The following is a 26,093-nucleotide window of genomic DNA, read 5'->3' on the forward strand; positions in this document are numbered from 1 at the left end:
TCTCTGACGAGCAGTCACCGGCCACATCGACCTGATCAGTGTTTGATTGTTGTGTCTTGTTGCTTTTCTTCTTTTGTCTCTCCTCTATCCACTCACCCCAACCGGTCGAGGCAGAAGGCCGCCCACCAAGAGCCGGGGTCTGTCGGAGGTTTCTTCCGTTAAAGGGAGTTTTTCCTCCCCACTGTCGCCAAGTGCTTGCTCAAGGGGGATTTGTTGGGTTTTCCCTATGTAATAATATTGATAACAGTAAGGTCTAGACCTTACTTTGTAAAGTGTCCTGAGATGACTTTTGTTGTGATTTGGCGCTATACAAATCAAATTTGATTTGATTTGATACAAATTGAATTGAATTAAACTCTTTCAGTGTTATCATTTGGACCTTACTAACAACCATAGTTTTCGTTTACATTGGCTATTTTCTCCTGCTCCTCACTGCACTGAACAGTTGAGCTGCCTGTTACAACAATGTCTTTAACATACCCAGTTATGTGAATGAGTTCATTACAACAGCTAATTATTTTATTAATTAGCAAATATGTTGTCACAAAAACCATAGACACTATTAGTAATTTCAGCTTAAAGGAATAAGGAGGCAGCAGTTTAACATGCCCTTTCCTCACTGATATGTTTAATAATAATAATTTGTGCAGCAAGTAACTTCACATTGTAATAAGATCACCTATTCTGTGGGGGTACGTGTGTTTTACAGCTAAGTATGAATGTTGATTTATTCACAAAAGTGCCTGCATACTTCATTTTTTCATACTGCCTCAGCACATGACCCTCACTGCTAACCATAGTTAGCCAAGGTTACTGCAAATGGCTCAGCCTCCAGAGACAATTCACCTGCTTATTAGTCCTGATTCAGATGGACAAGGGTGGGTGATTGTGTGTGTTTGGGAGAGTGCTGATGAGAGAGAAAGATGGAAAGGCAGAGTGCATGGTTTTGTCAGTGTGTAAATATGTACAGGCATCCAAGTGTGTGTCAGCTCGTGCGTGTGTACTGCATGTAATTGTAGGTAAGCCTGGCCAAATTCCTGCTCTGCATCTTAGATGCACCGAGTAGCCCCAGAGAACTGCTGGTATTTTCATAAGGAGAGTATGGGTGCATGAAAAATGAAAGCAGACTGTCATTTCCCCACGGCATGCCCTTTAAATCTGACTAGTTGTACAGGCCATGGCAGGGATGGTGCAGGTTTGTCGATCTTAAACCCGGTTTTTAACAACCTTACTGATGATGATTTAATCAAGTGATTATTAAACAGTTCATTCTCATTCCATGAATATCACATTATAGGCATTTTCATTATCTAATTGTAAAATCAAAATTAAAACGTAAATTCTGAAGTTACAGGCATCAGAATTGTTTATTTTGTATCGCATCAAATAATGTGCTGCTGTATTGTTTTCAATGTAATACAGGAAACAGATGATTTACAAATCAGCATTTTCAGTTTTAATTTTGACCAAACCATTCAACCATACCTATTTCTGATTTGGGGTTTTAACAGGAAATGAGAAACACTTTTTTGGCTGCTGCAAATTGAGATATTATTTTTGGATCTTTTGTAACCTCAGTGGGAAACAAGTGACTGCACCTGTATAGTGCTTTTCTACCCTACCTGGACAAAGCACTTTACAGATTCACCCACTCACCCAGGCACACACTCACTCACTGATAGTGACAGAGTTGCCATGCAAGGCCCTGGCCTGGCCACCGGGAACAATTTGGGGTTCAGCATCTTGTTCAAGGATGCTTTGTCATGTAGACCTGGGAGACTGGGAATCAAACCGTCAACCCTGCAATTAGAGGTCAACCTGCTCTATCCCTGAGCCACAAAATTGTGGATGAGTCAAAAATGGTGGTCACAGCCAAAGCTGATACGACTGTATAATATTCTCAGCTCAGCTCTGGTTGATAAAGCTGATCACAGTATTAAATGTTTATTTTCTTGAAATTTTACAACCGTGACTGATGAGCATTTAGTGAGTGATAAGCACGTGAGCCAGCAGAGTGTGTGGAAAAAGTGCAGATGCAGGGGTTTTTGGCTGCAGCATAAAGCAGGAGTCATCACCAGCGGCTCAGTGGCTGTTTAGCAGCAACAGATCTCTTGAGACTGCATGAGCGACTCACAAATAAATATCTGAGAACAGAGTGTACTGTCAGATGTTCCCACATCAATCACATATAATACCTTCATAAAGAACTGCTTACATCAAAGACCACCCTAACACTGCTACACAGGCAGACCTGGACAGACTGTGAATCTTTTGTTATCATGCCTAACTGACAAACAGACGACGGAAGGGAAAGCGGCATTGTTACAGGCTGACAAAAATGAAGGAGGAATGAGGTAAAGTAAACAAGCAAACGGCTGAAACATTCAATCACCTGTAACAGCGCTGTTGATGACTCCACACTTATTCATGTTGATTAAAATTTTTATATTGACTTTAAACCTGACAGTTATTTGTGAAAACTGCCTGAAATCACTTTGTAATCTTGCTGTGTTATATTTGTCTAAATCAGAAGATCAGTTGGAACATGTCTGATTAACGTAATTGATTCTGGACGTGTTTTTACCAGAGACAACAAGCTGAACATAATGAGGTTTGTAATCTCAGCAACACAATAGTAACATCATTCTGGGTGTAATCTCAGATGTTTACAGTATGTGTCGATCCACATAAAAAGTATTTGGCAGACAGTGACAACCTTTTTGTTTGGCAAACACTATGCCAACGGAGTGATGAAAATGTGGATAAAACCTCGTTTTTAATTTGTACCTAACAAATGACTTCTTTTAAAGCAGGGCATGCTTGTTCCTGATAAATTCGATCTGATAAGGACTTGGTCACTCTTTAAATACAACAAAACAAAAGCTATTAAAAGACAAGAGATGTAAACACAAGTTCCTCAGAGGGCACAAATCTGTTTGCCTTTGAATCAATAAGAGCAGGGTAAGGTTTTCCAATACATTTTACTGTTAATGTAATGCATTATTTGTGCAAATTAACATCTGTCCACCATAACACAGATTATACCCACACAAAAAAACTCATCTTTCTGAAGCAACAGATCTTGGAGGGGCAGGAAGAATGGCAGCAAAAGCCTTCAATAAGCTGCATTTCTAAAGCCCTTGAACAGAGTGAGATGAATTTCTCAACAGGAAGAAGCAGAACTAAATTATTTCAAGTTAACCTTCTAGTAATCATGTTAACCAAATGGTTGTGGGGAGTCATTTTCACAGCTGCAAAATGGCTGTGTGCTTAGACAAATTTTACAACTCGCTTGACAGATGTAAAACATCCTTTACTGTGGTGTCTGTGAAACCACATCCTTGCAAGGTCTTTAGCCAAATGAAGTTATAAATACATTATGAGGAGGGAAATAAGTTTTACCATTAAAGACTCCGTAATTATAGTGAGTCTAACAGTCTGCATTGTCTAACAGTCCATTTAAAAACCATAGCTATTCTTATACTGGGATGCTGCTTCAACACATTTCAAATGTGCAGTTGTCTACAGGAGATTGGTGTGTTTCCTCTCAAGTAACTTAACTAAGGTAAAAGTTATTTGCTCACAACTCTGTGCCTCTCTACTTCATCTGTTGCAGATAAATGCAAATTTTGTGCATGTGACTTCAACAATACAGGAACCTTGGAGCTGAAGCAAAGTGCAGGTACAGGCACAAGGGGTAAGACTCTACAGGGGTGTACAGTGGATGTTACTGAGGGTGCGTTTTGGTGTGTAGGTAATAATTTTCCACCTCAGAAATCAGTTAGGCACTACAATATTCCAGCAAATATCTATAATAAAGACACAAGTGACCGAGTTCATAAAAAAGCAAGCAAGAAACCATGCACATTACAAATCAAACAAAATACTTGGACAAAAGTGATTTTCTTAAACACTTCAGAGACAGCGGTTCTTTGTGGAATATAGGTTTTACTATGTTGCAATATTGATAAACCACACAATAAGGGGACTGAATCTGAAATCCATAAATAATCCACAAGTGTTTATAATAACAGCACTATGAATTCACCATCTGTTTCTTGGCAGGAGCTCCAGGCTGATAAAAAAAAAAAATCTACAAAAGACACAAGGTCCATATATCTCAGTTTCCAATAAATCTTGGCTGCTTTGTGCTGGTACACAAATGCGAGCGTGGAAAGTGGAAAGGTGGCTTCACTGGACTGAAAAGACAGGCTGACTCTTTTTCACAAAGCCGAGTGGGGCCAAGCTGAAGGCAGTGTAAGGCATGATGATTGGCAGTAGTAGGTTGGCAGGCACGGGATAGAGAGCGAGAGTGATGAGAAATAGCAAAATGTTCCAGTCATAAACCAGCAGGTCCTCACAATAGTGTGCATGCTGGTTCCCTGAAGCAGATGTGGACCTCTTGTAGAGTGATGCTGGATTGCTACCACCTAGTTTTGCAGGTCAGGTGAAATCTGCAAGAGCCCTGTTGCAATCACATCTTGACCCCACGCCCTCCTCCCAAAAATTCTGAGTGAAAGCCTCCAGTGTGTGGATGTGAGGGATTATTTCAGCAAGGCAGTGCCACAAGGACAAAGTCACAAGGTAATTTATAATCAGTAAGCGATAGCCATCCTGCTCCCAGTGACAAGTGGCTCATCCCTCTGAAATCAGCCTTCTTACAGACTGACCCATTACTTTTTTAGCTGCAAACCACTGTGGAGCAGAAAACTCTCTCCAGTCATTACGTTGAACAAACTTACACTTCCCAGGTAATCCTGGCCGGATGAGTCGGCCCAGAATCCGTGGAAATTAGGTTTATATTGGACAACTCTGCATCCAGCAATGTATATCCAAAGCCAAGATTCAGTTCTAATGGAGGAAGTAATGTGTCATGTTAATTTTAGTGTAACAAACATTTTCCCCAAGATGTAACCTGGGGTTTTAATGACCTAATCCTACTGTAACAATAGAATAACCATTGTTGTGTTGCAATAAGCAAAATCTTTTCCTAGCCTTAATTATACTGTAGCTCGCTGGCACAGTAAAAGTGAAACAATGAAATAACATGGTCTACAAACTTACAGTATAACTGTCTAAACACTGTGGTGTTACATGAAAAGCCAGGTGATCCTCAGAGTTATTAGGATGCATCCCAGATATGCCTGGGAACTTGGATATCTGAAAAAAAATTCACAGCAATCCATCAAATAAAACTGTCCAGATGAGTGGACCGATTAACAAGCCAACAGACATACGATGCCATCCCTAAAGCCATGGCTAAACATGTTATTGTGCATAATTTGTGGTTTTGTGGAAATGTCCACTATCAGCATTCTGTGTAGTGATAGAGAGGAGATAAACCGTTCAGCCTTACAGATGAATATCATGCTGGAACTACAAAAACAAACTGTTTTGCGTGTTGTGTTTTTCAGAATGTCAAAATCTGTGAACCATCTACAGAGATTTTTAAAGATCTTTGTTTATTTGTGGTTTTTTGTTTGTTCTTCTTGTTGTTTCATTTTGAATATACTCAACCTTTTTCTTTTTGTTGATTTTCTTTGGTGTTGCTTGGGCTGTCTCCACATTCGAGTCCCATATTGCAGCAAAACACTGGCAAAACAAACTAAACTCATTTAGCTTTTGATCCTGTCTTAAGGCTTTATGGCATATGTTCATGTGTCTGGAAATGAGAACAGCTCATTCATCTTGGTAAACCAAACGAAAACATCCTTTACAAATAAAAGCAGCTTGCTGCATTTGCAGAACCAGCATCTTCGTCATTCCAACTAAAGCACTTTGTGTACACTGCACAAACCAAACTTAGGTCTGCTACTCACCGCCTCAGCATCATATATTCTGATGGCATTGCCAAGGTCAGCCTACCTGTCTGTTGCAGCGCATTCCTTCTGTCAGGTACACACTGCATCTTACCGCAAAGCAACACCTTGCTAAACTGAGATGCTATTCTGGCTTGTCAGCTGTAAACACCCTCATCCTCATCTAAGCTAAAGCATTTTAGCCACTTACACTTGTGAAAGAAAATGTCTCAACACTCTAGAGCACAATACAGAGAACAATAATAATACTAAATCTAAAAGATGACAGTGCTACTGTTTTGCAGAGCAGCATTAAATGTTGCTGTGGTTATTGTGTATCAAGTGACACAGATCAACTTCTACATTAAACAAGTCATAAATCAGCACGCCAAACCCAGATACATTTGTCTCCTCAGGGGCAAAAATCAAAAATGAAAAATAAGGCAGCACTCCACTGAAATGGTTTGTTCATGCAATGCACAGACAACTTCAGCAATGCTGCCCTGTTTTTCCATCTTCAGCAAAACTCTACAGTCATGCTACCAGCACAGTGCTGCTATGAGCTGTGTTAACATCATCTTGCAAACATGATTATGGTTCACCATCTTAGTTCAGCTGCACGCTAATTTGCTAATTAGCACTAAACACAAACTACAGATGAGGCTGATGGGAATGTCATTAGTTTGGCGGGTATTTGTGGTAAAGTATTGCACTAATTAAAATGCTGACCTGATGATGGCAGTAGATGCAGATTTAAGAGATCACCAAAATTCTGACTGTTCACTTTCAGGGGAACATTAACCAAATTTTATATCAATCCATTCATAGTTGCAGTGATGTGACAGGCTAGTTGTGTCCCAAGTACAACACAGAAAAAAAATTTAAATTTAAATGACACCATTCTACATCCCAGCCACAAACAGCAAAGCAACACAAATGGCCTGCAATTTGTAAAATAATAATAATTGGTCAGGCACTCTTAAAAAAAAGTTAAGATTGACTCCTCTCCTCAGCAACAACACTGCTGGCTGAAATCGGAGAGAGGTCACTACCCATGAATGGGCAAGCAAACGGAGAAGTGGAGAGATTTCCTCAAACGTTGGGGACTGTCATGACTTTATTTGAAGGCTGTCTGACTGAGAAGCTCTGACCCCTTACAAACACCTCTCACCAGCAGGAAGAGAGCGTGGACACAAAGAGAGAAATGAAACATATCTTGTAGAACAGGACAGCGGTGGTCTTTTTGTGTTGTGCAGTGTGTGTTCCTTTTTGTGCATGTGTGCCTATGTATGACTGACCCGGTATTTTTCTCGATGTTTGCAAGTGACTGTGTGTGCATGTGCTTTTGTATCTACTGCAGTGATGGGTAGGTTGTTGCTCTTTGCTGCATGGGTACACACACACACATATACACACCGCACACTGGCTGACACACCAGCTTGATCACCTTCTTGTTGAATCATCCCCGATGGTGTGTGTGAATCACTGCAGACCAACCATATGTTTCAGTGCCTCTTCCGCTGCTGTCTAGCACTAAGCTGTATCCCTGTGACAGATGGTCCTGCTACATGCAACATGATCATATTATTTTTATCATGTGCTGTATAAACTGCAGGTGACTCTGGGACAGTACCTTTGCTCATCAGGAATCATACAGGCGACTCTGGTCTCTGAGTAATATTCCATCCATTACTAGGAGTGAACTTCATTAGATTTTTTTATGTATTTTAAATCTTCTCATGCACAGCAACAGGAGTTTGTTTCGCCGGATATTGTCGAAGGAGGAAAGTACTTGCAATTTCTTTGCATGCTTCTAGTTTCTCTAGCACTTTAACAAAATGCTTTCTTTGAGCCAAAATTGATCGGGAAACCAAAAGACTTCCACCTTGAGAAAGAGTCACCTTATATAATCTATCAAGGGATGCACAGAGAAGACAATGAAAATCTGATGGTTTGTGGATTCAAGCAGCAGCACGGAGGCATCAAAATATTCAAGTTTGAGCTGGAAAACATTGACGAAAACTAAACTATTGTTGCTATAAACTCAGAGCTGCTACCTGAGTGATTAGCAATAAAATCTTAGAGCAAAAACAACAATGTATAGAAATGGCTGCTTATTTTTAATGAATTTAAGATGCTCAAATTTTTGTTGTTGCCAGTGCTGAAAGAAGTACTCACCCAGATCTTTTACTTCAGTAAAAATATTAACACTACAGTGAAAAAATGCTCTGTTACAAGCTAATTCAAAATTTTACTTCAGTACAGAATTATTAACATCAGAATATATTTAAAGTACTAAAAGTAAAAGTGCCCATTATGCAGCACAGACAGTTTTAAAATAATGTATTTTATTATAACCATTGATGGACTCGCGTACTGTATGTATCACTTTAATGTTGCAGCTGAAAAAGAGGAGTATAATTATAACTACTGTACCTTATATACTGCTGGTTAACTTGTTGATTGTGTATTAATAATCTGTATCAGCAAAGTAATTATTAATTAAAAGTGCATAGTGTATAAAATGGAAACCTAAATAAAATACAAGTGCCTTAAAAGCACTTGAATAAAGGTAACTAGTTACTTTTTACCACTAATTATGGCTGGCATGTGCACATACAAGTAACTAATAAATTGCGTGGTTGCCAAGCAACAGTAATCCGTCTGTCCCTGCCAAAAAAACGCTTCAATGTGATCGGGATAAGAACTCATTTTGAATCCACTGGCTCAGTGCTCCCATCTATGTGCAGCACCATTCAGCATTCAGCTTTACTACAGATGTAAAGGATGAGCGATTTTGGATCAGTTGGTTTCAAAGCCGCTTGATAACGTGTTCTGATCATTTCCTTCTTTTGAGGTGTAACTTTATAGTGTTTGGTAGACTGATATTTCTTTCTTCCCTACCTCCAGGACAGATGCCTCTTATTCCATTTGCTCTGAGGGTTCAAGCTTCGTTTCCTGCGGCCCATTGTCCCCTCAGCCTCAGACACATCTGGCAGAGAACATCTGGGTGTTTTCATTAAACCCAGTGTGGCTTGGTCTAAAGAGAAGAGAAAAGAAGAGGCAGGTGTGGTGAAATGTAATAGTAGTAGTAGTAGTGGTATTAATAATAGTATGTTTATCAAAGATATGACTTTATTTCTTTTCTGTGACAGATGAAAGTTACCAAGGGAATGCAGACTATGTTTAATATAAAGACGATGTTTAAAGTGAAAGACAACCAATCTAACACCACCCAGGTTCAACATCTGTTGGAAAAAGACCGTGTCAGTAGCTATAACTCATGTCCTCACATTCATACATATGTGCATATACAGGAAATTGTGAAAAGCCATTTAAGCCATAAATCATATGTGTTCTCTAAGATACAGTCTTACACACACACATACGCACAAACACTACTGTTCAGGTCATAAATTATACTTACACACACACCACTGTGTGGTATCATCATGCTTTCTATTCTCTAACTTACTGGTGTATGAGAAGTGGTGTGTGATAAAGGAGCATACTAGATGCAGAGGAGGACTGTGGTGTTTGTGTGTCAGTGAGACTGACAACACTGTATGTGTGAAACATTTGTTTACAGTACATGAGGAACAATAGCAGAAAGTGTACTACTCTAAACAATATAGTGTAATTTTGTACGTACTACTGTTATCAGTCATGTAGAATGCAGTACTGTCATTCTACTGTGTGTGTGTGTGCGTGTGTGACAGCACATACAAGTATGAAGAATGTTTAACATGACAGTTTGATGCAATCCAATACAAAAGACCTGAAATAAATATGACCTTTCTAAAGTTCTATCACTGTTGTGTTAGCATACTGATTCAACTCGACAGGCGTTTTTAAAGCCGTACTTGGTGTTACTGTTGGTTGGACTGCATTACTGTATATTGCATTATACAGTACTGTAGGGTATACCTACACTTTAGATTAAAATATAACTCACTGTCACATATTGTGGTAAAGCAGTAAACACACAAACACATGAACTGCACCTCTTTTTGTCCAAAGAACCAACACTCCTACATGCTGCCCTCAAACAAACACAGTCACATACCGAAGACTCCGGTTTCCTTCAGCCCTCCAAACTTCTGCATGGCTTTGATGGCCTTGGTCAAAGCCTCCTTGGTCTGAAGCTGACCAGTCACTGGGTCAGGGGGTGGGAGGTAGCCAAACTTGCTCAACCAGTCCTGGAGGGGAAACAGCAGAGGACAGAGTTCAAGAGTCATGCCAGGTATTCAAAGGCCTCCGAGTACCACGGAGATGCTGAGAGGGTCTAGGCACATAAGAGCTTTCAGGATTTGTGAGAGCTTTGTGTCTGTATCTGCAGGAGTTTGTAGACACATTTTCTAAAGCAACTCTAAGCACAATTTAAAGTCCCATAATTTTTCAACACAAGAGCCTTTTTCACAGTAGGTATTTTGATATTGGATAGCAGCACTTAAAAAGAACAGAGCCATAATTAATGTTATTGTAACACCAGTGATTTTCCTGTTACAACAAGGCAAAAACAGCTGCTGTGAAAAGGGCTATAACGTGATCCTGAAACTGAAGCACCTGAATGGAGTTAAGCCATTAGTAAATGTATTATTTACTGAACACCTATGTTTTCCCTACTGCAGTATGTCAAAATGTCATATACTGTGATTGCTGGTGGGTCAGTGTTGTCTGCTTTTGTAACTTGATTCATTTGCATTCAATGGAATTTTGAATGACTCTTCCATAAAGGCATAAAGTAGGTTTTGTAAAAACAAATATCTTTGCAAAATGTATAAAATGCTCTGAAGAGTCTTTCCTTTGGTCACTTATATTGAAATTAGGGACATTTGACTCAGGGAAGCTGTGTCAGTTTGACAGTGAAAACCATCAGTTTCCTGAAAGATTAATTTTCATCTTGAGTCAATTACAGCCACGTCTACTCTCTTTCTCTTCTATCTCTTTGTATTGTTCTCTCTTGCCGTTTCCATTTTGCTGTCTCTCGTTCTCTCTGTTCTCCACTGAACTCAGCTCCACCCCTCCATGATCTAACAGCTGATCTGACAAGTATGTTTTTTAAATACGTTTGATCAGCACTCATTGGAGATGAGCAGATCAGATTAATAACAAGACAACCCTTCTCTACTGACAGTGCTGGGAAGCTTCTATTACCTAAACAATAGGCTTTCTTTATTATAAAGTTGTTTGTTGGGTGGTATTTCTCTCATCCTTGGCTTTGCTTAACAGAATGTAGATGGCCCCAGGTACCAAGCAGGATGATAAAAAGAAAAGCAATTCTGGTAGAAGTCTGAAAGTGTAGAAGTCTGAACGAGAGTCTGAATAACAACTACTTAGGCAATAAGAAAAGTGCATTCTTTACTTTTATAAAAAGAAAAATACTAAATGTTACCAATATGTATTTGTCTATAAAAGATCTGATGAAAAGAAGTGTGTAAGGCGTTTCATTAACAAACGCCTTACACACTGTGGTGAAAAGTGTCTTCTTGCAACATGAAACACAACACCATGATAAAATGTTTAAACACAGGCTACTTAAAAAAATACAAGTAAAAAACTGGCAAAGCCCATAAATGACAAGCCTTTACCAAAACAGGGGTATTCATTTATACATGTGTATGTTTGTATAAGTGGTCACAGTACATGTGTGTCCACTAACACTCACAGAGGAAGGCCTCCATTCGTTTCACTGTCAGTGAAGTGTGTGTGTGAAGTCTGACTTAGAGTATATCTCTGAAGTCTACAAACTAACAGCTCCCTGTATTTATGCACACTACCTTACAGTATATTTAATGTCTGATAAATGTTAGGGAGACACACCACTTTTCATTTAAAACTGAAGTAACTGTCTATGTGATGATTTAGTATCTGCAGTCATGCCAAGTTGTTGAAACCCAGCTTAGATGTAAAAGGTGGATGAAGGCAGGTTTACGACTGAGACGTACTGAAAGTATATCACATATCCAGTGGTTAAAAGGTTGGGTTGATAGAAAAAAAAAATATGGCAGTTGTATTGTAGGAAAACTAGAAGGATATAAAGAAACAGCTGAGGTCTGAACAGCTTCAAAGACTCAGGCTGGCACGGTTGACATGTACTTTATATGTGGTCTCAGTTAAAGGCACTAGAATTTCCAGCCAGGTTGTGCTGAGTTAGAGGTTCTGTCTAAGCCCTTTAAGGTTCAAAAACCACCTGGACCATTTTTTCACAGACTGGCTGATATGTCAGCAAATGCTCTGGCAGAATGTACAGAAAAAAGAATGATACTATATTGATCCTGTTTAAATATCCATGGCAGTTTTTCTCTGGTCACAAGGTAGCCACAGCACAACCATAACATCCCTGTAGCTAATATAGATTCAGCATGGTGTTCAAGGACCAGCTTGCTGACACCTGAACCGAGCCCCTTTAGTAGAAAGATGATTTCAATTCACCATCCTGCTACTGCTAAATAAAACATATTTTTACTGTGCGTACAGCAGACCAGAAAAGAAAAACATGGGTGTCACATCAGCTAATAGAAGGGTCTGCACATCTACAGAACCGACACTATGCTACAAGCAAATACAAAACCATAAAACACCGTACAGACATAATTTTATCCTGTTGTTTTCTATTTGCATTATTAAAGAAGACTGACGTGTCAGGCATATGTGTCAGCCCCCTCTATGCATTAGTAGACCTCTTAGTTGTAGTAAAACGATTTGGGCACATGAGTTGCTGTTGAAACCACTAAGACAGCATCACCAAAGTGCTGTTCATTTTAAAATAACAAAAGACAAGGCAATAGCGTGGCACCTTTCAAATTCCTATGCAATTCACTGTGCTTTACATAAGGCACAGAACTGCATTAGAACATTTACGTTCATACTGAAGAGGAAACTAATCATTTAAAGTAAGTAGAAATTACACAAAATAAAACAGGCGAAAATAATGTCCAACAAATACAGATCCAGTGCAGTGGCTGCATTTACACTAAAGATCATTGCTACATACAAATAAAAAGACAATGTGATTTAGTTAACTGTTATTTAAGGTGATCTGCTACTGAATATATTTACACTTTGTGTAATCTTAATGTAAGTCTACTGAAGCTGCTGTCAGTATATACTGCATACATTTAATAGTATTATATATTGTGGCAAGCAAGAAAGTTCTGGGTTTGAGCCTGGGCTGACCCAATACCTTACTGTACAGAGCTTGCATGTTCTCCCTGTGCCTGTGTGGGTTCTCTCCCGGTGCTCCGGCTTCCTCCCACAGTCCAAAGACATGTAGTTTAGGTTGATCGGTGACTCTAAATTGCCTGTAGTGAGTGTGAGTGTGTGTGGTTGTTTGTCTCTATGTGTCAGCCCTGTGATAGACTAGTGACCTGACCAGGGTGTACCCCGCCTCTCACCCAGTGTCAGCTGGGATTGGCTCCAGCCCTCCCACGACCCTGTTCAATCTAAATACAATGCAGAACATGCACAGTATACATTATGTAATATGCCAACTTACAAAAATCAGCAGTGACGCTCAGATGCCTTGCAACAAATGTTCTGCAGGACACTAAAGTCCACAATGATTGGACCAGACTCCCACTGAACATAAAAAAAAATTTAGCGTGAAGAGAAGGCAACGCCTCACTCTCATGCAGAGACAGAACAGGCTGTATCTGATAAAAGAACTGAACAGTTTCATACAACGTTATTCTCACCAAATCCAGCTGCGGCATGAGGGGATGACACATATGCCTGACACGTCAGTCTTCTTTAATCATGCAAATAGAAAACAACAGGATCAAATTATGTCTGTCAATCTCATATCCCTATATTATTGTACTTTAAATTAGAAAAACACCCTGTTACGCGCAGCTGCCGGTTTGGTGAGCTCTTTATCTGAAAATCAAATCCCTCATTACGCTGTCGTGGTGTAGTTGCTCTCCTGTGGTCTGTATTTTATTGTAGATTCTTTGCATTTCTTGTTCAAAAGTTTTACTTGCCCATAAACGTAGATGTTCTTGTGCTATATTTATTCAAAAGGCTATAATGAAAGAAAAGTGGAGGTAAACAGAGAAATAATTATCTTTGGCACATTATCAATCAGCACAAGAAATGCTTAAAGACTACTTCTTCTATTTATTTATTTTTTGCCAAATTAATCATAAAATTTAGGTACACGTTATTTCAAAACAGGAACACATTTAGATTTGCTTTTATACTGATTTCTGTGGTTATCAATTTCACAAGCCTTCAGCTGCCCTGTACACTAGCAGACATAACTGTTTCATTGTGTTGTGCGTTTGTGGACACACAACACAACACATAAATAAAGTCAGAAATTAACCCCACAATATACCTCACTCAAAACAAACAGATATATGTGGTTAGAGAGGACGGGGAAAAATAGAAAAAAGGGGAGATGTTGAAAGACACTGATGGAGATGGGAAGGTCTCTGATGAGAAGGGCTTCAGGGTGTTAAGCTCAAACTCAATCTCAAGGGACCCTTCTGTTGTACAGTCTTGTACACATCAAAGCAGTGTGAGTCATGCATGAGCTGCATGAATAACTGATCAGAAAACACACACAGAAACAGCGTGCCATGTCTCCTATTGGTCTTATATTCCATCTGACTTACCGAAAAATTGATATATGATCTTTCAAAATGAGGCAGGACAACGGCTCAGCCTGTGACTGCTGCTCTATCTTCTGGTGTTTGTTTTAATACCATCTCATGGGTGTTTCAGCTGGAGTCCATTGCCAGGCTGGTTTTATACTTTTTTCCCCACTGTGGATGTGCTTTCAAACAGCTCTACATAAAGGCTAAAACACCCAACCTTTTAACAGCTACATTTAAAGCCAACAAACTGGGAGTATTTGGAGTAAAAAGATATATTAACCATATCCTAAATATAAATAGATACATGTGGAATTCATTAAAAAGAAATAAGTGAAAACTAAGAAAGTGTTTAGATTTGTAAGAAGGTGGCGGCTTAATAGTTAATTCTGGAGCTTGATAAACATAGTCATTTGTATCTATTATAGAGAGTTTAATAATAAAAGCCCTGGAGGAATAATGGATTGATCTGTATCATTAAAGCTTTGCCATTTAAAAAGCAGCTTTTTAAATGTTTGTTTATTTATTTATGTATTTATTTATTTTACAACAAATGAAAAGTGTCTTGGTTAGCATGAATGGACTAATCTAAACAGGATATATTATATTCCAAGCAGGTAAAAGGGGTCATCATGCAAATGGATAGTGTGACGGCCCATATCCTGGCTGAGGACGTTAGTGTAAATGCTATCTTGAGATAAATGAGACAATTTGCTGATGTGCTCACTTTTTAGCAATGGGGATATCAGCATCAGGGTCTCTATCCATCACTTTAGTCCAAACCATTGATTTTAAAAATGATGGACAGGGTAAGAGCTCCCAGAAGTGAAGCCACTGAAACTTGATCGCCTCCTGGTGGCTGGTTGCAGTGTAGGTCATAAATCCTGCCTCTTCCATATTAATGGATAAGACAGCCACACTAAAAACTCGGAACACAAATCAAACAAAGTTTTCCCTGAAATCATTTCTGTGTTTTTTTTGATAGATATCATGCTGATGTTTGTACAAGTGGTCATTTTTTCTGGTAAGTTTCTTTTGAATAAGTTATTTGATGATATAAAAAAGGTGTATTTCAGTTGATCGGAAAGCTTCAATTGACAGTCTGATGCTGTCACTTTACTTCTGGTCACTACGGCGCAGAATATGGTTGCAAATACATGAGATGGCAGCCGCTGTATTTACAACATTATGGCTTAATTTTTGCATATTGGAAAAAAGTGGTGATGCCATGTCCATCGTATATATGTCAGTGGTCCTGGGTTAAATATCCCAATGATTATGCTAGTTCAAGAGGATTGCCATGTGATTTTGTGCAGACATCCATGGTCCCCTAACAATAAACCCTGTTGACTTAAATCTGTGAGTCTTCTTCTAGCAGCACTAAAGGTTTCCCGTTTGTAATCTTGAGTTAAACATAACATTTCATACCCACAGGTCCCCCTTCTAATAACTGGTGATCTCATCAAAATTTCAAATGATCTACTACTAAACCTGAAAACTAGCAGCCTCAGCTGTACTTTATGTGCTTATCAACTAATGCCAAAAATAAATATTAAATAAACAAATGTTAACACAATAAACCAGCAGATTAACCATGATAAATATTATCTGGTAAACATCAGAATGTCATTGTTGGATTCTAAGTTTAATTTACACTCATGTGGGACAACAAATCTGGCACAATGGTTTTACAGCCCTACTTTTGTAATGGTACCGTTGCACAGATTTAAACACAGGAGATAGATATGAAGGGTAATATTGTTATATGATGATGTTTTTATAGAGCGTTACATTATAAAGTGAAGGCACACAAATCCAAAAATATACTGTATATAAAACATATCAAAATATTCTTTAATAAAATGAAAAGCATAATAAAATCAATAATAATGTGTTTATATTGGGCTGGCTAGATCACATCTAAATATATTATTTATATTATCTTGGATGCAATTTTGATGGAAGAAAATGGTAGGTTTTGTACATATTGTAGAAATATACAAAATTGTGCATCTTTACTTGTATTTTGTGTCAGCCGACACTAGGGCTAGTTACCACACAGAACATGTCTTCTGACGGAATTCATCTTCCTATTTCTCCATCTATTTCATCCTGAAATTCTCCCCTCATCCCATCCGAGCTCCCTCTCTTACCCTGACATTCTGACAGTGGATATGAGTTAAATCAGTCCTCTATGAAACAAAGGCGCAGGCAAAAGAGAAAAGAAACAGTGGAAACGGGGTAGAGTGAAGAAAAAAAAGGAGCAGCATGTTATCAAAAGCAGCTGAAAGACAGGAACATAAAGCTGATCTTGTCCCTGGTCAAGGACTCAGATGAATAAAAGGGAAAGCAGATCTTAGACAAGAGCAAAGACAATAAGAGAGTGTCAGACAAACAGAGAGGGTAGCGATGGATGTGAAGTGGAATACATCGTGGGGAATACATACAGGAGCATTACCTGCTCATAGGAACAGAATGTGGGAATTGGTTGAATTTATACAATCACACTCTTAGGAAACTGTAGGGATTAATTTCTTTTTATGAAAACGCCCTGCATTGATTGTTCACTGTGTTTTGAAAGGGCTGTCTGGCATATTGCTGCTTTTTATGAGATATGTATCTGCCTCTTAATGAGATACTTTGATCTCCTCCAGTTGTTTTAATTTAGAAATGAAGCAGTAGGGAGGAACGTCTGAAACAGCAGGGTAAAGATGAAAGAAGGTGGAATACATAAATACACATCAAATCAATGTACTATACAAAAATGGTGTAAAATTTAACTTGTACAAAAAAATTGCAATATTCCTTTTTGAAACAGATTCTTAAATAGAAGATATTTTCCTGGTGTTACTATATCAGTTTTTTATGTTTGCTCATACAGTTGAATATTTTATACTGTTTTCCCCTGCTTTTCCATGTGCTTGTATAGACCCTGGTGTTTCTAATTTCTGGAAGAAAGTACGACCGCCTCTGATGTTAATGCACTCAAAGGTTACTCTTGAGAGGACTGAAGTGCAGGGGTACAAAGTACGATGAGAACAGTGAGAATCCACAGAGTGCCACAGTGATCCTAAAAGTACCGGGTGCTACTTTGTGCTGTCATGTAATTGTTGCTTTAGTTTTAATGCAATTTGCATTCTAATCTACATATGCATTTCAATGTTTTATCTATCTGTGCATTACATTAAGCACTTTGAATTGTGTTTTGCCATTCAATTCTCAGATTAGTTGGAAAGTTGTTATGCAAAGTAAACAGCTAGAGTGAAAAAGTGTGGTATAGAGTTTACTGATAATGATAGTGATTATGTAACATCATTATATTTCTCTGCCATATACAATACTGCTTCTACAATACTGCAAGGTATTGCATTGCACAGTATGTTGTACAGTTCTCCACAGTAGAGACTGTAACCACTATATGCAATACTGTGGGGCTAACTGAGTATACAGCCACATACTGTGCAAATATAAGAAACCTAAAGGTAAAGTCACAGTCATAAAGCATATGATTGCTTATTTAGCATGTGCTGAGCAAATGTGTTTTTGAGAAAATGGTTGACTGCATTTTTAGTATTAATGTTACTCTATTTTGGACACAATATTATCCTCCATAAAAACAAAAGGTGCATTCACAAACATGAACCCTTTTAAAGAGACAAACAGTTCAAGTCAAACAGAAACTAACCAAGACCTGTGTGATTTCTCGAAACTGTAAAACTTTATGCTAGCCTATATTTATTGCGCACATTTTCACATTTTATGACTTAAAACAATGGCTACCAACCTCAATGTCAAGGCCCCCGAGGGCTGCACAATACTTTGTCATTTATTTCTGTAATGTCTTATGCCACCCCCCGCCCTGAAAAAGACAATTCATTTCAAGGGGTTTATCCAGATATATTAAATTGGATGTTATGCCATTGAACTTATTTTTACATATATTACATTCACAGCCTGAGGGAGACTTTTAGATAAAATGCCTACTGTAGGTGTCAGCCATGCAATATTAAAGATATTTTAATATAGTCAGGACCTAGAGCACTTTGAAATCTACTTTTTCAGTTGCAAGATAAAAACGAGGAGTCAGGATGATTTAACCTCTGATCAACTGCCTGATAAAACACCAAAGTAAACAATCAACAAAAATAAAGTGAATCATCTAAACTCACCATCATCACTCTAGACATCATGCAACATGTAACACGAAGGAGTAACTACGCATTGTTTTGCTCTTGTGTCAAAAGGCCAAAAAGATAACCCTTGCAACAGTCAATATTGCAATTTACATTATCTACTTAGAAACATTACTGGAGCTGTAACAAGGGGGCATTGCTAAAGAGCGGGAGGCTATCCGGTAGGATAAGTATGAACCATGGGGCTGGAAGTACGTCTAAGAAGCTCAAGATGCACACTGTATGGAGTGTTGTTGGTAATGTTCTGACCGTCTGGTTATAAAAGACAGAACAAAACTTATCAGAAACTAATGTAGTTGTTGGTCCAGGTCTTACCCTTTTAAACGTCCTAGAAAAGGCAAAGCAACAAGTAAGAAGAACTGGGACAGCTTTGTTTGGACTCCAAAGTATTCAACTCCAGTAAACAAATACAGTGTGCATTTTATCCACACTTCTTTTATAAGAGAACCTGGAACTCAACCCATGCAATATTCTCACTTTTGTCCTACAATGATTTAATAGTTCACACATAAACCTTCTCTGTGCACCTCAGCTTTTCTCACATTCATACAAATTGTTGATGGGTATTAAAGTGGGTATCAAATCAAAGGTTTGTTTGTTCTATTTTATGCTACATTATCTGTGAAATAAAATTTGTTTGCTCTGAAATGTTGAGCTCTGGTCACTGTAATCCTATTATAGAGTAAGGACTCCAGTAGGTAAATGTCAAGAACAGATATTTATTGTTCTGTTTCATCTCTCCATATATTTCCATCTCCTTCCACATGATCTCTTTCTTTTTCTCCAGTACCTCAGATTTCTCATTTTCGCCTTTGTTACTCTCCATAGACTCATTGCCTTTCTCCCCGGGAAGTCCTTCTTGCACACTGGCATGTTTTGATGAAAAAGAAAAATGATCCTTCCCATAGAGATAAAACAATAGAAAGAGAATAAAAAAAGACTGTGGACGCTGAAACAAAAAGAGCATGGTCTATAAACAGAGCATTCTGTATTTAACTCAACCACATTTCTTCATCCTCCTGCTAAGAATTTAAGTCATTTTAACATCACATAACACACCCTGGCAGATGGGACAAATTCTCTTCCTAAATCCCCCAGAAAGCCAAAGTTCACCCTGCTATCCCCCCAGCCTCTATATAAAGCTCAGTCTGTTTTGTCACTCCTGCTTGTGAGATCCTCTGTTTCACAAAACGTCCCTCTGTGATTCCCCGATGAACAGCTGTTGAGTCCCGTCAACCTCAGCCTTATTGACAAGAAATGAGTCACTGGGAGACATTTAACCCAGCGACCTCACTGTCTCGCAAAGTCTGATGAAATAGCAGCGGCCACTTTAGTGTGTATATTGTTCTTTAATGCCTCTGGGACAAGGGCAGACCTTTACTTTCCTGTCTGCTAGAATGTTATGGAGCAGTAAAGTGCAAATACAAAGAAGACAGAAAAGGGTTTATAATGGGTAGGACTTCAAGGAAATACTTTATATGACGTTTTGCTGGAAAACAACAGTTGTCAACAACAGTTGTCATCCATAGCTCTTTTCTACTAACATAGTTGCTTCAAAAATAATCAGACAACTTTTTTTACACACTTTTTTTTGGGTTGCAGACTTAAATTTAATGGAAACTGTCATTTTTGCCCATCAATCTACACTCAGCAACCCATAACGACAAACTGAAAATCAAATCAAGTTTTTAGATACTGTATCTTTGCAGATGCACTAAAAACCAAGAGCTGAAAACTTTCTTCTACAACAGCATTCAGACTCTTTGCTGTGACATTCCAAATTGCGGTCAGTTACATTCTGTGTGCTTTCTTTTTCCTTGAAATGTGTCTAGACCTTGACTGGACTCTTACTGTGGTAAAGTGAATTAACTGGACACAATTTCTAAAAGTGTGTATAAGGTCCTCCACTTTACACTGCATGTCAGATAAAAACAAAGCCAGGCTTAAGTCCAAAATGTTGTCTGTAGACCTTTACAATAAAGCTGAGGTGAGGTACACTGTGGTTCAAAGCAAATGTATAAAACTGTATAAAACAGCCTAAAGTTCTGAGTGTTCTCAGGAACAGTGGCTTCAATAATTGTGAAATGGAAGAAGTATGGAAATAGCGCTCACCCTAAAGTTGGCTGGGAGCACCTGCAGGAAGGATGACCATCTCAGCAGCTCTCCATCAATCATGCCTTTATGGTAGAGTGGCTAGATGGTCGGCACTTTGAGTTAAAGGCATAGAGTAGCCCACCTGGAGTTTCCATATGGCATTCAAAGGACTCTGGGAGCATAAAGGGAAATATTCTCTGGTCTGATGAGACAAAATCTGAACTCTTTGGGCAGAACTCCAAACATTATGTCTTGTGAACACCAGCTACTGCTCATCACCTGTCTAATACCATCCCTAAGGCGAAGCATGGTGGTGCCAACAAAATAACTTTAGAGAGGAATGACTGCAGTTATATACAGAGAAGTCTTCGAAGAAAACCTCCTCCAGTGTACATGACCTGAGAGTGAACACATTTCCCCTTTCAGCATGACAATGACCTAAAAATACAGCTAAGACAGGACAAAGTCTATCCTTGGCAGCCAAAGCCCAGACTCAAACCCCACTTGTGGAGAGAACTGACAATGAGAGTTCCAAATGCTTTCCATCCGATCTGATGGAGACAGAGAGAAAGTGCTAGAAAGAAACTGCTCCAGTCCAGATGTGCAAAGCTCTCAGGGACTTACCCAAGAAGACGCAACGCAGTAATTGCTGCCAAACACGCTTCTGCAAAGTAATGAATTAAGGGTTTGAATTCTTTTGTAAAGGAGAGATTTTAGTGTGTGATTTAAAAAAAAAAAAGCATTTTCACTTTGTCATTAGAGTAGGTTGAACAAAAAAGGCATTTTTCTTCAGACACCAAAGTGTAGGAGTGACCTTTAACAAGCAGCTCTCACATGATCAAAGTGACTGATCACATGTATGATCAGAGGAGCAACAATCAGGAATTCTGCCCCCCCCAAATCTTTACATTTATTAAGATTATTCTGCAAAAAGATGTATGCTTTTATGCTTTTAGAAACTGAAGGTTTTGTGTGTGCATATTTGTGTGTGATTGCCACACCGAATGTGGTGGCTTTTTAATTTCGTTGTACTGGATAGAATGACAATAAAGATATTCTATTCTATACATTCTAAATATGTTTCTTACATTCTAAATATGTTTATCAGGGTATTTACTTTCATTTAAAATTCATTACGACAGGTTGATAAATGTGGATACATATCTAAATAATAATAATATGCTGTATTTGCAACATGGTATTTTTTCCAAAATTGTACATATAAGATATATAAAAAGATATCCACAGTTTCACACATAAAGGGTTTTACAGGTTCTTCAAAAACCATCTCCTAGTCCACCAAAAAAGTCTATAAAAATCCTGCCCTTTTCTGTGCCACATTAATCAACACAAAATCTCTGCTCTCGGCCAAGCAGATTTCTCTAAACTCTTTTTCTCCGTAACACCTTGGGAGAGTATGCAGTAGCTGCAGCGATGCTATCATTCTCCAGAAGCACCTGGAGCAGCTTTCCATTTTACATCACCAGCGTATTCTGATTCTAATTATTATTATCTGTTTTCTGTGATGCATTTCCCTCCTCTGTTTTGGTGCTTCTCGCAAACAAACAGGACTTTGTTCTTTCTTATTAAAGAGCCAAATTCTCTAGTCAAAGAAATATGACTTTTAAACTTTCTGTCAAATTGATGTTCAGAACACAGCTGTGATTAAACACTTGACTGATCTGATCTATGACAAGTATATGTTTACAGGCTGAAATGAAGGACTTACCTAAGTGACATAAAGATGATCTCTTTCTTAGTGCTAACAAAACTTAAGAGAGCATCACAGACTGCAAATAGAAAGTCATCTAATTTCCATTAGATTGCAATGTGCAGAAGAAATGACTGCTTACATTTTACCTTACGACTCTGTGAACTGCATATAGGAAAAGGTTCAATGACCAATTCTGTGTCTTAAAAGACATTGGTATGTCATCAAAGTGCAACACTCACAGCACAATTAGCAGTAAATCGAGATAATCAGTATAGTTCATTATTTTAACGATAGAGCGAAATATCTGAAGCTATAGATCACTTTTCCCTTGATCACATCTAATAGATTAGGAGGCACGGAGGCAGAGGATGATTTTACAAGTAAAGAAACTGCTTACAAAGCTAACACATACTGAATTGGCTAAGTTATGTTAGCCAAGGAAGCTAGTTAGGTAACATCACAAAAATAATATGTTATAAATATAAGTTAGAATTTTCTTTAGAAAGTTCCTAAGTCTGAAAACCTAGAGAAAACCCTGTATATAACTTTGACTTACTCTAGAACAGAATAGTATAGAAAAGAAATAAGACACACAACAAATCACAGTCAGTGACAAACACGTGTACATACAGCCAGCAACAAAAACAGTCCCATCTTTTAAAATGTTCAGAACTAAAGGGTTCAAAAACTCATCCAGCTGGATGACATCCACATTTTCAAGTCCTCTGTAACACCTTCCATATATACTGGAATACTAGAAGACAGTCTTCCACAGTACCTCTTGTGAGGAATCAAACTTGATACTCGAGAAGTTATACTGTATTCTGAGGCAGCTTTACAAGGAGACCATATAAACAGAAATGAGATTGTGTTTAGTTTTCTTCTTGTTGCTAGTGAGGATCAGTGTATTTTTCATGTAGTATTCAGTGATGAGTGCAATTATACAGTAGCTTTGGAATGAAATGCAGGGCTTGAGTGGTAAACTGTATTTAATGAGCAGCATGAGGGTGCAGGCTCTCTCCATGATGCTCAATTGCACTGTTTTTTTAAATTTTATTTTTAATACTCTGCTATAATTATAATGTAGATGATAATAAATTGCTTAAACCTTAGCTTCAACTCCCTTCTCTCTGTTTTTCTCTTACCCTCATTTTTTCTGCTGATACTGAAGGTCATTTTACTTTACGGTCATACTTCAGGTAAAGGTCAACAATTCATAAAGGCCCCGGTGTCTCGACTGTGTTTTTGTTAATTAAAATATTTTATCATCCATAATGATCTATAGAAATGTATTTCCTGTGTAATACGAACACTTTTGATTTTTCCGTAATGATGTTCTAAATGTAAACTGGTTAGTGTGTTACATATTGTGTTGAGTGAGAGACTGAAACAGCAGGTCATGTGTACTGTGTACCCACAGCATATGTTGACCCCCAGGTCATGCTTAATCTATGATGTTCTTAGGTGCCTCTATGTGTGTATGTGTGTGTGTGTGTTGTGCCTCTATGTGTGTGTGTGTGTGTGTGTGTACACTTCACATTCACATTTGCAAGTATGATTTCAAAGGGCAATATGAAGGACAAGCTGAATGGACACTTGGAGAGAAGTGCAACTAATGGTCTGTGTACTTTAGCAAATAGAGACCCTACACAAGGAGAATAGGTGGAGGTGGTCGGAGGAACTGCACTGCACAGAGTGCTCATGTCTTTGAATTACTGGATGAATACAACGATTTTTATTTATCTGCTATTACACACCATTTTAAGAACCAAAATTTAAAACATGAATAATAGGTATTTCAATATTTACATGACTGTGTGGGATGTGTCTCTTTTAGCTTTCAAAAAAGATACATTCAACAATGTTAGCACCTAGCTGGTAATCATAGTGAGCTAAAGCACCTAGCAAGATAAAGTGACAAATATTTTCTATTGAGTTGGTGGAGCTAGAGTGGGAATACTGAGCAGCGAATATCTGCTTTACATTCATCAAGTTGCCAGAGACAACTCCAAATGAATGCTAATGTAGCTCTGTCTGCTGTATGTGCAAATGGGCAATTGTTTGCTGACACTTTCACCACAACTTTATAAAGTGATGATACTATGGCTGCATGTTTAGCTTGCTGTGAGGTTCTTTTCCCCTCAAAGGAGCCATTAAAAACATAATTTACTGCAGGTTTAACTAATCCTTCTCCATTTCACTTCTTTTGTTATCTTTTCAACTATGCTGTCTCTGTCCACTTGTGAAGCTGACTGTCCTCACACTTTGGCCCTCCACACGTTTAAAGACGCAGTCAGAGTCAGCTTTCATCCATTATCTCATCAGGTTAAAAAAGACAGCATGAAAGAGAGATGAACTCTACCTTGGTTAAGACACAATGGGAATATCGGCAATGCAGTTTTATCTGCTTCAGAGAGAATGTCAGAGACAACACACTCCAGAATTTAACTGGCAATTTTTCAATAGGTGTGAGTAGACAGACGAGTGATATGAATACAGTTTCAAGCCATTTCTACCATGCTAACTCAGATCAATAGTGTCAGAGATATAATGACAACTGTAGTTAAGTAATAAAGTATCAAAGGTTGGGTATGGCTGTATACAGTGAAAATCACATCTCCTACCAAACATACTGTATTATTCTGATGTACAGTTCAATCCATAGATGGCTGAACACTGGCAGGTGACCACACAAGGAACCAAAGGACATATGAACCCTGCCAAGAGGAGATAGCTGCACAAAGATGGACCTCCAACAGTAACATACAGTCATAAATAGAACATGGCCTGTTCTAAATGTACTGTATATAAGTTTTCTCCACAACAAAAAGAAAATAAAACAAAATAAATTTACAAAATAAGACTAAAATCAATATCATAATTCAGTCCTGGATAGGATGTGGCCTGCAGTTAATGTATATAAAAGGGTTCTCTCTGAAGCAACAGCTTTAGTCACCACCCTGAATGTCCTTATTTATACTTTCTAAACCTTCAACCTTAAGGGTATCTGGATTGTTAGCCATAGGATAATCCACATTACCTTTTTAATAGCATTTTTCTTATTTTCAAAAACTGTCTTTGAGCCGTCCCTTAGTACAGAAGCAACCACAGGTACAGGATAGGCAATACATGACAAGAGTATCTTTAAAAATGCAACGTTAAAAGTAGACAGTTTTCATCCTAAATGGCTCATAAACAATATTCCTTCTGGACAATTTCAGTGTCTACCCTCAGTATCTACTTAGCATAGGATCCAAACATTTCTGACAACTGCTACAAAAGTAAATTCAAATTTATACTTTGAATGTGTTGAAGTACATAGAACTCTTGAACAGGCATACTGACCTCCACGTCACATTGTAATTTGAATAACTGAAGCTCTTCCTCAAAGAAAGATCTTTTTCAAAAGTGCTCCAGAAATTAAAAACGGCATTGTGAGGACACACACGAAAATGGTATCAGCAAAGCACTTTACAGTATAAAAACCTAAAATAAAATGGGAAATAGTTTGTATTCATTTTTCCCCTTCATATCAAAGAGGCACCAGCCTGTGGGCAATGGACTTCCAGCTTTGAAAGGGAGAAACACAATAGAGGGATTATGGGTAACAGACTGCAATGTCAGGTATTCATCCAGTAAAGGATTTACAATCTAGTGGGATTTCCTTGCAATCAATAATCCATATACAGTGCCTTGC

General features: G+C 38.3%; 1 protein-coding gene across 2 annotated transcripts in view; it reads right to left on the minus strand.

Moving 5' to 3' along the window:
- LOC109965663 (matrix metalloproteinase-17) overlaps positions 1-26,093 on the minus strand; it is a 101,751-nt gene that overhangs the window by 21,117 nt on the left and 54,541 nt on the right. For both annotated transcript variants that reach the window (XM_020609873.1, XM_020609872.1), the window contains exons 2-3: positions 9,865-9,997; positions 8,703-8,838 (exon numbers count right to left, since the gene is read on the minus strand). In XM_020609873.1, the coding sequence (XP_020465529.1) occupies positions 8,703-8,838; positions 9,865-9,904 (176 nt within the window). In that variant the 5' untranslated portion in view covers positions 9,905-9,997. The remainder of the gene's footprint in view (positions 1-8,702; positions 8,839-9,864; positions 9,998-26,093) is intronic.

Source organism: Monopterus albus, unplaced genomic scaffold (genome assembly GCF_001952655.1).
Source record: "Monopterus albus unplaced genomic scaffold, M_albus_1.0 scaffold102.1, whole genome shotgun sequence".
Taxonomy (NCBI): Eukaryota; Metazoa; Chordata; class Actinopteri; order Synbranchiformes; family Synbranchidae; genus Monopterus; species Monopterus albus.